We start from the raw sequence: 12,483 nt of genomic DNA, 5'->3' as shown, positions 1-12,483 counted from the left end.
CTTAGCTTCCAATAGTACGTTCATATGCTATAAAGGTCACTATTCTTATCATGCCCACATGTAAAAAATCAATGATCATAAAAAACTAAAGAGAAAGAGAAAGTATTCTATGATATCTGTAGCTTTGCCTCAGCTATATTTTTGCATTCATAATGAAATTATATAGCAAACTAACTTGAAGTTCCATCCACTAATTCTCTTGACAAAACCAATCAAGCCACTTGAAGAAAATATAGTAATAAAAGGAAGCGCTTCCAAATAAAAATAAGCCGACATTGCCCAAAAACAAGAGCACACTTTATATTTACCCTTTCAGCTGGGTTCACTAGTTACTGCAGAAAATCATAGAAAGCATTAACTAAGAAAGTACATTGAGTAGCATCTAGCTTAAACAAGGCAAAAAAACCCCTCCAATACACAATCAGATCCAATAAAGCTAAAACCAAGGAAAACATAGCTTACATAAGGTTCATGTGAGCTGCATTTTAAATTTTTCTTAGCTTCCAATATTATGTTCATATGCCACAAAGGTCACATCGTACCCACATGTAATGGAAAGTTCCCCCATTTTTTTTTCCCCTTGGAGATGAATCAATGATCATATAAAATTAAAGAGGAAGAGAAACTATGCTACTGATATCTATAGCCTTGCCTCAACCATTGAAACACATGAAAGGATGATCTGAAACAACAATGCTAATTAAAGCCACCCATGATGGAATTTACATGGCAATATTAACAAAGCATAAACATCCCATCTGAGGCATCTCACATGACCCTGGTTGTGAGTTACTTGAGTGCAATATCAAACAACTTAATTTTCTTCATTTGCCACACACAAACTTAGACATCACTAAATTAAAAATCAGTTTTTTTGGGTCTTACATTGCAATTCAACCAAAAAGTTGGTAGCACACGTCATTTTATTAAAATCTTAAAACCCCATTTCTCAACAAGCACATAACTTTATTTCATTGCTAGTAGAAACACAATGGATTCAACCTCAATTGGATTTAAAATCTTAACCATAAAAAAATTTAAGTAATGTTTCATAAAAGGCATCAAGTTTGTGTACAACTCCTATCTATATGTGATACAGCTCTTGTTTGATAAAAATTCAGACTTTATTACATAAAAGTAAAATTTATTATAATGATGAATGAGACTTTAAGTAAGAATTATTGTACTAAGTTCATTAAATTGCACTGTGCCAAATTATATTAATGACAAAAAGACAGAAATAAATAAAACCGCAAGAAGCGTTACCTGAAAGTTGTGGAGAAGATTGGTGAATGAGGCTTTGCTTTTGGGTTGGACTGTGAGTGCGAGTCGGTTCCGGTAAGTATCAAGTGAGCAAAAATAAATAGGTTCTGTTGGAGCCAACCAGTACGAGGAGTCAAAAGGTTACTAGGTTTTTCCTATGAGTAAGTCTAGTGCCACAAACTTTTCCACAACTTTGCCATAACTTTGCTACGTGGTGACTCGTGAGTGGTGAAATCATGGACAAATGAAACCATGAATGTTTCCTCTATAACCGAATACAGTGAAACTATTCAGCCAACAAAAAAAACAAGAAAAAAAAATACAGTGAGATACTATATATATAACTTCACTCCAAATTCATATATCAAAATTTGAAGATTGCAAATAAGAGAAAAAATCATAGCAAGTCTACACCTACATATTGACTTACAGCTCACCCAATTTCTATATATAATCTCAAAATCATCCTAAATCTTCAATCAAATGAAATTCACATTTTTCATTTTTAACTTTTTAAGTCGAAAAGTGACAATACAACATAGATAGCAAATGTATAATTAAAAACCATCATAAATTCCACAACACTGAAATATTAAGAATTGCATTCACCAAAGAATCAAAAAAATGGACATGAAAAAGAATTTTTTATTATTATAAATATATAAGGATATAGTATCAAACCCAACAATAAAAATAAGAAAGAGAGATTGAGGCCTTAACTGTCTACGCAGAGGTCTTGAACTATTCAAGAGCACAAAGGTTAGTTATATGTTCCAAAACATCAAAGGCATCAACCTTGCATGTTACTGGGCATTTGATGCTAAGCAAAGCAGAAACTATGCACCCAAAGCATTCAAATCAGATCAATAAAATACAAGTATTATAACAACTGAAAACCAGAATGCAAGGCAGAAAGGAGTCTTGGGCCTACCAATTATTTCAACAGCGACAACACCAACCAGCTGCATTAAAAAAAAAAAAAAATCAAATACTTATTTTGTAAATAATAATTACAAAGTTCAGCTACTTGATTTCCCTATGAATGATCCTTTACATTTAGAGAAAGAGAGAAGAAAGTGACAAAGTCACCCCAAGATGAAACTAAAGGAGGCATACCTTGGCAATGGATGGTATCCAGTGTCTTTGAACACCATGAAAGAAGGGTGATATTCTCCCAAATCACCATTATGTGCTATTTCCGTTGTTTGAAAAATGAAGAAGATGAGAGTGAATAAGGATGATGAAGATGGCAAGTGGAAAGGGAAGCTTCATCTTTATCCCAATTCTGACACATGTAAGGAGTTGGATAAGAGCTCCATTTTCTACTAGGCTTTGCCGTCTGAGTCGGATTCGGAGTATGTTTCTTATTTTCCATTGGAGTCAGATTTCAGCATGTCCTTAATTTCCTCCATGATTGAAAAAATTCCATGATCTGGAATTGAAAAAACCCACAACAGATGCATTCTACTTGGATTCCCAACCTTTTCATGAAATGGAAGTAATTTCCACATTGTTTTGACTTGTTATTTTCTTCCACCACTTCTGCGGGCATTATTCTTCAGCCTTCTAAGTAAGATATGTTGCTCTAGTTTGACCATCCTCACAATCCACTTTGGTTTTCCAATTTTAAACAAAAGATATCCCATTAATGTTCCAAATATCACTCCACATCCATAACCTATCGATACAGTTTGCCAACCAAACCCATTTTTAGGCTCTAAGTTGTCTTCTTGTTGCAAGGTGGATGGTGGTGGTTGCTTTGACTCGTGGTTGTTGCATGTTCTTGTCAACGGAAATCCACATAATCCTAAGTTATCGGTGTATGAATCATTGTCGAATGTATTGAACTGCTTCCCTAAAGGTATGGGTCCTATAAGTTGGTTATGTGATAGCTTTAAAACTTCAAGCCACGGAAGATCTGCCAATTGCTTGGGAATCTCCCCATTGAGCTTGTTGAAAGAGAGGTCTAACCATTCAAGATTAGTCAAATTTCCAAATGATGATGGAATATAACCTGTAAGGTTATTGTGAGAAAAGTTAACCCCCAAGAGTGATTTAAGCCTTCCAATTATTTGTGGCATCTCCCCTATGAATCTGTTGTTTGAAAAATCAATGGTTGTGAAGACAGTTTGGATTCTCACCAACTCAACATACAACCCTTTCATCATCACATTCAAAGAATCATGATAATACTCATCTCCCATATATTTCAACGTAACTTTTCCTTCATCCACATTCATCATGGCTTTCAAATATTTGAAAAAATTTCTTGGCAAAGGACCATTAAACTCATTGTCAGAGATGTCTAAGATTTGCAAATTTGGGAAAGGAAACTTGGTCTTAGGATTGCCTATACGACCTCGAAATTTGTTTGATCTTATGACAAGAACGCGTAGTTTTAGAATACTTCCCAAAAAATAGGGGAAGGTTCCATTTATCTTATTGTTTCCAAGATCTAGAACTTCCAAGTCCCTACAATTTTCCAAAGATCGTGGCAATGGCCCTTCCAATTGATTGCCATTAAGGTTAATAGTCCTCAAATTGTTTCCCTTTGAAAATGTTGTAGGTATGGTACCATTAAGACTATTCATTCGCAAACCCAACACTGAGAGTACATTAGAGCGTACCAAACAATTTGGAATCGTGCCACTTAAGTTGTTATGAGACAAATCTAGAACTTGAAGGGAAATTGCATTGCAAATTAAAGAAGGAATTTCCCCAGTTAAATTGTTATTGGAGGCAAAGAGATATTGAAGGTAAAGAGAATTTAACATGGGGAATGGTCCTTGAAGCAAGTTGTTACGGAGATCAAGAAAATTTAGGTTATTCCAAGGAATCTTATCTATACTAGTCAAAAAGTTGTGAGAAAGATCCAGAAATGTTAATGAATTCCTCCCCACAGCTCCCAACCATTCTGGAATTTGACCATGAATTCTGTTATTGGAAAGGTCCAAGGATCCTAAATTTGTAGCTACTTTTAGGAAAATTGGGAATTCACTAATGTTGCAAGAAGACAAGTACAAGCTATTCAGATAGGGCAAGGTAAATGTTAGATTGTTGTTGATGCTGACTAATAAATTGTTAGATGAAAAATTGAAATCATTGAGATTATTGAGGTTTGAGAACATTTCTAAGTCCAACATAATACTCAGGTTATTTGATGAGAGAGATAGAGAATTAAGGTTCACAAGTCTAGATATTGAGCTAGGAACAGAGGCCTGTAGGTTATTTGATGAGAGATCTAGAGTAATAAGGTTCACAAGTCTAGATATTGAGCTAGGAACAGAGCCCTGTAGGTTATTTGATGAGAGATCTAGAGTACTAAGGCTCACAAGTCTAGATATTGAGCTAGGAATAGAGCCCTGTAGCATATTATAGCTTAAATCAAGGTAGTCCAAGGAATTATTATACTTGAATTCCCCAATCTCACCAATGAATTGATTATGATCAAGAGTTAACCTCACCAAAGAGGTCAAACTGAATAACCAAGATGGGAGTGTCCCATTTAGGAAATTTGAACTTAAAGAGAGATCAATTAGGAGATTTAAACCACTTACGTGATTAGGAAGGGGACCAACAAGTTGATTGTTGTAAAGGTCTAAAACAGAGAGATTCCGCAAGTCAAATATTGATGACGGCAGCAAACCTGTTGAATCCACAGTAATTAAAAAAATTGTCAGTTTGATGTGTCAGCCAAAAACACTTAAAATTTAAAGGGGCAATTTTTGAATCTCACCGTTGAAATTATTATACGACAGATAAAAATAAATCATTTTAGTGAGGTTTCCAAGTGATGTTGGAATTGCCCCTGTAAAATTGCAATCAGAGAGATCCAAATACTCCAAGGACTTCAGACTTCCGATAGACTTTGGAAGAGAACCTTCAAGATAGTAATTGTTCCCAAGATCAAGGGTTTGTATACATGGAAGGCGGAAGACGTTCATTTCGAATGTTCCCTGCAAGTTACACTCATGGAGACTAAGAGTTGTCAAAGAGGAGGATAGATTCATCAAAAAATTAGGTGTAATTGAGGACATATCTGTGAAATCCAGAAGAAGTTCCCTTAACTGGGTAAGGTTACCAATGACTCTTTTCCAAACTGGTGTTTTGATTGATAATAATCGCAATTGCGATCTTCTATAAGAACCAAGGTCACCGTTGTAAGAAAGATCAAGTGAAACAAGCGAAGACAACTGGGAGATTTCATATGGGATTTCACCATAAAAACGGTTAAGAGATAAGTTAAGATGAGTCAAACTCTGAAAATTGCCAAACTCAGGTGAAATTATTGACTGGAAGTCATTCCCAGCGAGATTCAGGAACCTGAGATGGCGAAGAAGGAAGAGGGTACTGTTGGAAGGAATGGAGCCATAAAGCCAACTGCAACTAAGGTCAAGGGCAATGACATGGCGAGTGGAATTGTCACAGACGACACCATCCCAAGTGCAGCAGTCCTTATCCTCCTTCCAAGACCCTGTCTTTGGACAAGAATTTTCACACATCTGAATATTACGTGTAGAATAATATCCAATTAAAGTAGGAGAAGCATTTTCATTGAGAGAAAGAGAGTGATTAAAATGGAGTAGAGCAGAGCATTGGGAGTTTGAAGACAAGGAAGAAGAAAAGGGGAATTGAGAATGGAAGAAGAGCAAGGAAAGTAGTAGACTGAAATACTTCCAACTTAAACACTTGCCCATTTTGATAATTGATACCCTTAAAACAAAAACAACAAAAAAGCAAAAGACGCAAATATTTGGTGATGTTATCGGTAAGGCATGGGATGGGATGAATATATTAGAGATTCACATTTATATAGGCAGCCAAGTCAATCAAAGTCTTCTATCTTTGTTATCAAAATTCTTTTTTTTAATTTTTTTTCAATTTATTATTATTGCTTTATGTTAATCAAAGTCTTCTATCTTTCTTTCACTTTTTTTTTTTTTTAAGTCAATCAAAGTCCTTGAATTACAAAACTACATCCTTCCTCAAAAAAAAAAAAAAAAAAAAAAAAAAAAAGAAACTACATTGATATTGAAGCTTTATTATTATTCAAACGTGAATTATACGTTATTTTGACCATATATTCTAACCTATTATTATTCAAATGTGAGTTGTATGTCATCTTGACCAAATATTCTAACCTATTAAAAATGCAAATGACAAAATTATTAATAGCATTTCGCCAATCTATATATAATAATAGGTAAAGTAAAAAAAAAAAATTCAATTAAATTTCAAATTAGAATTTAATTAGAGTCTAATTTTGCATCATGTGTTTTATTTAATCTAAATTTTAGATTTTTGAGCCAAGTGAGTTAAATTAGTGTAAAAATTAATTTCAATTAGAATTTAATTTTGCGTCATGTGTTCTATCTAATCCAAATTTTTAAATTTTTGTGTCAAAATAGTTAATTTAGTGTAAAAACGAGGAGTCCAATATAATAAACCATAAAAAACATAATCATATAACTAAAATAATCAAATTTATAAGTCATCTATATATATATATATATATATATTAATAGGTAAACCTTAGAGAAAATTAAATTAGAATTTGAAATTGTAATCCAATTTTGCTTTATGTGTCTAAATTTATATGAAAACTGCACCATAATTATCCACTTAAGCTTGTGCTATGTATCTACTTAAGTTTTTTAATTTTTGTGTCAAGTGAGTTAATGAGTGCAAAATATTAAGAATCTAATATTAATGAACTATACAAATTTTATAAAAAAAAAACAATCACATATACTTAATAAAAATCACCACATGTTTCTCAAAAAATAAATAAAATAAAAATCACCACATAACAAAAATTACCACACATTCTAAATGATCATAAGTAGTATTAAATTTAGGTAAGAATTTTAATATGTGATTAATTATGTTTACTTTAAAAAAATAATTTGACTAATTATCTATATTTTATAATAAAAATTGCGTTTAATTTTAAATGTATTTATATGTATGCATGTGTTACATGCTTTAAAAAAAATAATTTGACTAATTATTTATATTTTTATAATAAAACTTTTATTTAATTTTAAATGTATTCATGCGTTTGTATAAAGTTACATGCTAGCTTTTACTAATGAATGATTCTTGGAATTAAAAAAACAATTTTTTCTATAATGATTGAGAATATTTTATTAAGAATAGACCACGTACAATTCACGGATGAATAATAAAGCCACACTATTATTCGTAATTCAAGGACTTTGATTGTGTGTGTGTGTGTGTGTGTGTGGGTGGGTGTGGGGGGGGGGGGGAAGGGGATGAAAATTTTAGAATAACAATTATATTAGAATAACAATTATATTTTATATACAACGTCAAGTCAATCAAAGTCTTCTATCTTTGTTATCAAAATTCTTTTTTTATTTTTTTCAATTTATTATTATTGTTTTAAGTTACTCAAAGTCTTCCATCTTTCTTTCACTTTTTTTTTTTAAGTCAATCAAAATCCTTGAATTACAAAACTACATTGATATTGAAGCTTTATTATTATTCAAACGTGAATTGTACGTCATCTTGACCAAATATTCTAACCCATTAAAAATGCAAAGACAAAATTTTTACTAATGAATGATTCTTAGAATTAAAAAAAAAATTTCTATAATGATTGAGAATATTTTATTGAGAATATACCACGTACAATTCATGATTGAATAATAAAGCCACACTATCAACGTAATTTCGTAATTAAGGGACTTTGATTGAATTAAAAAAAAAATTATGGGATGGGATGAAAATTTTATATTAAGGGTCTGTTTGAGATTCGCTTATTTTGCTGAAATTGAAAATTTTTATATTTAACTAAATAATTTGACTAATTATTTATATTTTTATAATAAAACTTTTATTTAATTTTGAATGCATTTATGCATTTGTATGAAGTTACATGCTAGCTTTTACTAATGAATGATTCTTGGAATTAAAAAAAATAATTTTTTCTATAATGATTGAGAATATTAAAGCCACACTATCATTCGTAATTCAAGGACTTTGATTGACTTTTATGTGTGTGTGTGTGTGTGTGTGGGTGGGTGGGTGTGGGGGGGGGGGGGGGATGGGATGAAAATTTTAGAATAACAATTATATTTTATATACAACGTCAAGTCAATCAAAGTCTTCTATCTTTGTTATCAAAATTTTTTTTTTATTTTTTTCAATTTATTATTATTGTTTTAAGTTACTCAAAGTCTTCCATCTTTCTTTCACTTTTTTTTTTTTTTAAGTCAATCAAAATCCTTGAATTACAAAACTACATCGATATTGAAGCTTTATTATTATTCAAACGTGAATTGTACGTCATTTTGACCAAATATTCTAACCCATTAAAAATGCAAAGACAAATTTTTTACTAATGAATGATTCTTGGAATTAAAAAAAAAAAAAAATTCTATAATGATTGAGAATATTTTATTGAGAATATACCACTTACAATTCATGATTGAATAATAAAGCCACACTATCAAAGTAATTTTGTAATTCAGGGACTTTGATTGAATTAAAAAAAAATAATGGGATGGGATGAAAATTTTATATTAAGGGTCTGTTTGAGATTATTTTGCTGAAATTGAAAATTTTTATATTTGACTAAATAATTTGACTAATTATTTATATTTTTATAATAAAACTTTTATTTAATTTTGAATGCATTTATGCATTTGTATGAAGTTACATGCTAGCTTTTACTAATGAATGATTCTTGGAATTAAAAAAACAATTTTGTCTATAATGATTGAGAATATTAAAGCCACACTATCATTCGTAATTCAAGGACTTTGATTGACTTTTATGTGTGTGTGTGTGTGTGTGTGTGTGTGTGTGTGTGTGTGTGTGGGGGGGGGGGGGATGGGATGAAAATTTTAGAATAACAATTATATTTTATATACAACGTCAAGTCAATCAAAGTCTTCTATCTTTGTTATCAAAATTCTTTTTTTATTTTTTTCAATTTATTATTATTGTTTTAAGTTACTCAAAGTCTTCCATCTTTCTTTCACTTTTTTTTTTTAAGTCAATCAAAATCCTTGAATTACAAAACTACATTGATATTGAAGCTTTATTATTATTCAAACGTGAATTGTACGTCGTCTTGACCAAATATTCTAACCCATTAAAACTGCAAAGACAAAATTTTTACTAATGAATGATTCTTGGAATTTAAAAAAAAAAAAAATTCTATAATGATTGAGAATATTTTATTGAGAATATACCACTTACAATTCATGATTGAGTAATAAAGCTACACTATCAAAGTAATTTTGTAATTCAGGGACTTTGATTGAATTAAAAAAAAAATTATGGGATGAGATGAAAATTTTATATTAAGGCTCTGTTTGAGATTTGCTTATTTTGCTGAAATTGAAAATTTTTATGTTTGACTAAATAATTTGACTAATTATTTATATTTTTATAATAAAACTTTTATTTAATTTTGAATGCATTTATGCATTTGTATGAAGTTACATGCTAGCTTTTACTAATGAATGATTCTTGGAATTAAAAAAACAATTTTTTCTATAATGATTGAGAATATTAAAGCCACACTATCATTCGTAATTCAAGGACTTTGATTGACTTTTATGTGTGTGTGTGTGTGTGTGTGTGTGTGTGTGTGTGTGTGTGTGTGTGTGGGAGGGGGGGGGGGATGGGATGAAAATTTTAGAATAACAATTATATTTTATATACAACGTCAAGTCAATCAAAGTCTTCTATCTTTGTTATCAAAATTCTTTTCTTTTTTTTTTTCAATTTATTATTATTGTTTTAAGTTACTCAAAGTCTTCCATCTTTCTTTCACTTTTTTTTTTTTTTGTCAATCAAAATCCTTGAATTACAAAACTACATTGATATTGAAGCTTTATTATTATTCAAACGTGAATTGTACGTCATCTTGACCAAATATTCTAACCCATTAAAAATGCAAAGACAAAATTTTTACTAATGAATGATTCTTGGAATTAAAAAAAAAATTTCTATAATGATTGAGAATATTTTATTAAGAATATACCATGTACAATTCATGATTGAATAATAAAGCCACACTATCAACGTAATTTCGTAATTCAGGGACTTTGATTGAATTTAAAAAAAAAAAATTATGGGATGGGATGAAAATTTTATATTAAGGGACTGTTTGAAATTCGCTTATTTTGCTGAAATTGAAAATTTTTATATTTGACTAAATAATTTGACTAATTATTTATATTTTTATAATAATACTTTTATTTAATTTTGAATGCATTTATGCATTTGTATGAAGTTACATGCTAGCTTTTACTAATGAGTGATTCTTGGAATTAAAAAAACAATTTTTTCTATAATGATTGAGAATATTAAAGCCACACTATCATTCGTAATTCAAGGACTTTGATTGACTTTTATGTGTGTGTGGGTGTGTGTGTGTGTGTGTGTGTGTGTGTGTGGGGGGGGGGGGGGGGGGGGGGGGTTGGGATGAAAATTTTAGAATAACAATTATATTTTATATACAACGTCAAGTCAATCAAAGTCTTCTATCTTTGTTATCAAAATTCCTTTTTTTTTTTTCAATTTATTATTATTGTTTTAAGTTACTCAAAGTCTTCCATCTTTCTTTCACTTTTTTTTTTTTTTAAGTCAATCAAAATCCTTGAATTACAAAACTACATTGATATTGAAGCTTTATTATTATTCAAACGTGAATTGTACGTCATCTTGACCAAATATTCTAACCCATTAAAAATGCAAAGACAAAATTTTTACTAATGAATGATTCTTGGAATTAAAAAAAAAAATTCTATAATGATTGAGAATATTTTATTAAGAATATACCATGTACAATTCATGATTGAATAATAAAGCCACACTATCAATGTAATTTCGTAATTCAGGGACTTTGATTGAATTAAAAAAAAAAATTATGGGATGGGATGAAAATTTTATATTAAGGGTCTGTTTGAGATTCGCTTATTTTGCTGAAATTAAAAATTTTTATATTTGACTAAATAATTTGACTAATTATTTATATTTTTATAATAAAACTTTTTATTTAATTTTAAATGCATTTATGCATTTGTATGAAGTTACATGCTAGCTTTTACTAATGAGTGATTCTTGGAATTAAAAAAACAATTTTTTCTATAATGATTGAGAATATTAAAGCCATACTATCATTCGTAATTCAAGGACTTTGATTGACTTTTATGTGTGTGTGTGTGTGTGTGTGTGTGTGTGTGTGTGTGTGTGTGTGTGTGTGTGGGGGGGGGGGGGGGCGGATGGGATGAAAATTTTAGAATAGCAATTATATTTTATATACAACGTCAAGTCAATCAAAGTCTTCTATCTTTGTTATCAATTTTTTTTTTCAATTTATTATTATTGTTTTAAGTTACTCAAAGTCTTCCATCTTTCTTTCACTTTTTTTTTTTTTTAAGTCAATCAAAATCCTTGAATTACAAAACTACATTGATATTGAAGCTTTATTATTATTCAAACGTGAATTGTACGTCATCTTGACCAAATATTCTAACCCATTAAAAATGCAAAGACAAAATTTTTACTAATGAATGATTCTTGGAATTAAAAAAAAAATTTCTATAATGATTGAGAATATTTTATTAGGAATGTACCACGTACAATTCATGGTTGAATAATAAAGCCACACTGTCAATGTAATTTCGTAATTCAGGGACTTTGATTGAATTAAAAAAAAAATTATGGGATGGGATGAAAATTTTATATTAAGGGTCTGTTTGGGATTCGCTTATTTTGCTGAAACTGAAAATTTTTATATTTGACTAATTATTTATATTTTTATAATAAAACTTTTATTTAATTTTGAATGAATTTATGCGTTTGTATGAAGTTACATGCTAGCTTTTACTAATGAATGATTCTTGGAATTAAAAAACAATTTTTTTCTATAATGATTGAGAATATTAGAGCCACACTATCATTCGTAATTCAAGGACTTTGATTGACTTTTAGGTGTGTGTGTGTGTGTGTGTGTGTGTGTGTGTGTGGGGGGGGGGGGGAATGGGATGAAAATTTTAGAATAACAATTATATTTTATATACAACGTTAAGTCAATCAAAGTCTTCTATCTTTGTTATCAAAATTCTTTTTTTATTTTTTTCAATTTATTATTATTGTTTTAAGTTACTCAAAGTCTACCATCTTTCTTTCATTTTTTTTTAAGTCAATCAAAATCCTTGAATTACAAAACTACATTGA

The 12,483-nt window shown here is 30.0% G+C and overlaps 1 protein-coding gene across 1 annotated transcript; it reads right to left on the bottom strand.

Moving 5' to 3' along the window:
* Positions 1-2,777: 2,777 nt before the first annotated feature.
* Positions 2,778-6,039, bottom strand: LOC142607127 (uncharacterized). Its single transcript, XM_075778550.1, is given in 1 exon segment — positions 2,778-6,039. A coding segment is annotated over 1 exon segment (3,174 nt). The 5' UTR covers positions 5,961-6,039; the 3' UTR covers positions 2,778-2,786.
* Positions 6,040-12,483: the final 6,444 nt, after the last annotated feature.

Source organism: Castanea sativa, chromosome 8 (assembly GCF_040712315.1).
Source record: "Castanea sativa cultivar Marrone di Chiusa Pesio chromosome 8, ASM4071231v1".
In the NCBI taxonomy this organism is placed as follows: Eukaryota; Viridiplantae; Streptophyta; class Magnoliopsida; order Fagales; family Fagaceae; genus Castanea; species Castanea sativa.
The sequence above is the reverse complement of the archived record's forward strand: the minus strand, read 5'-3'. Positions and strand labels throughout refer to the sequence as shown.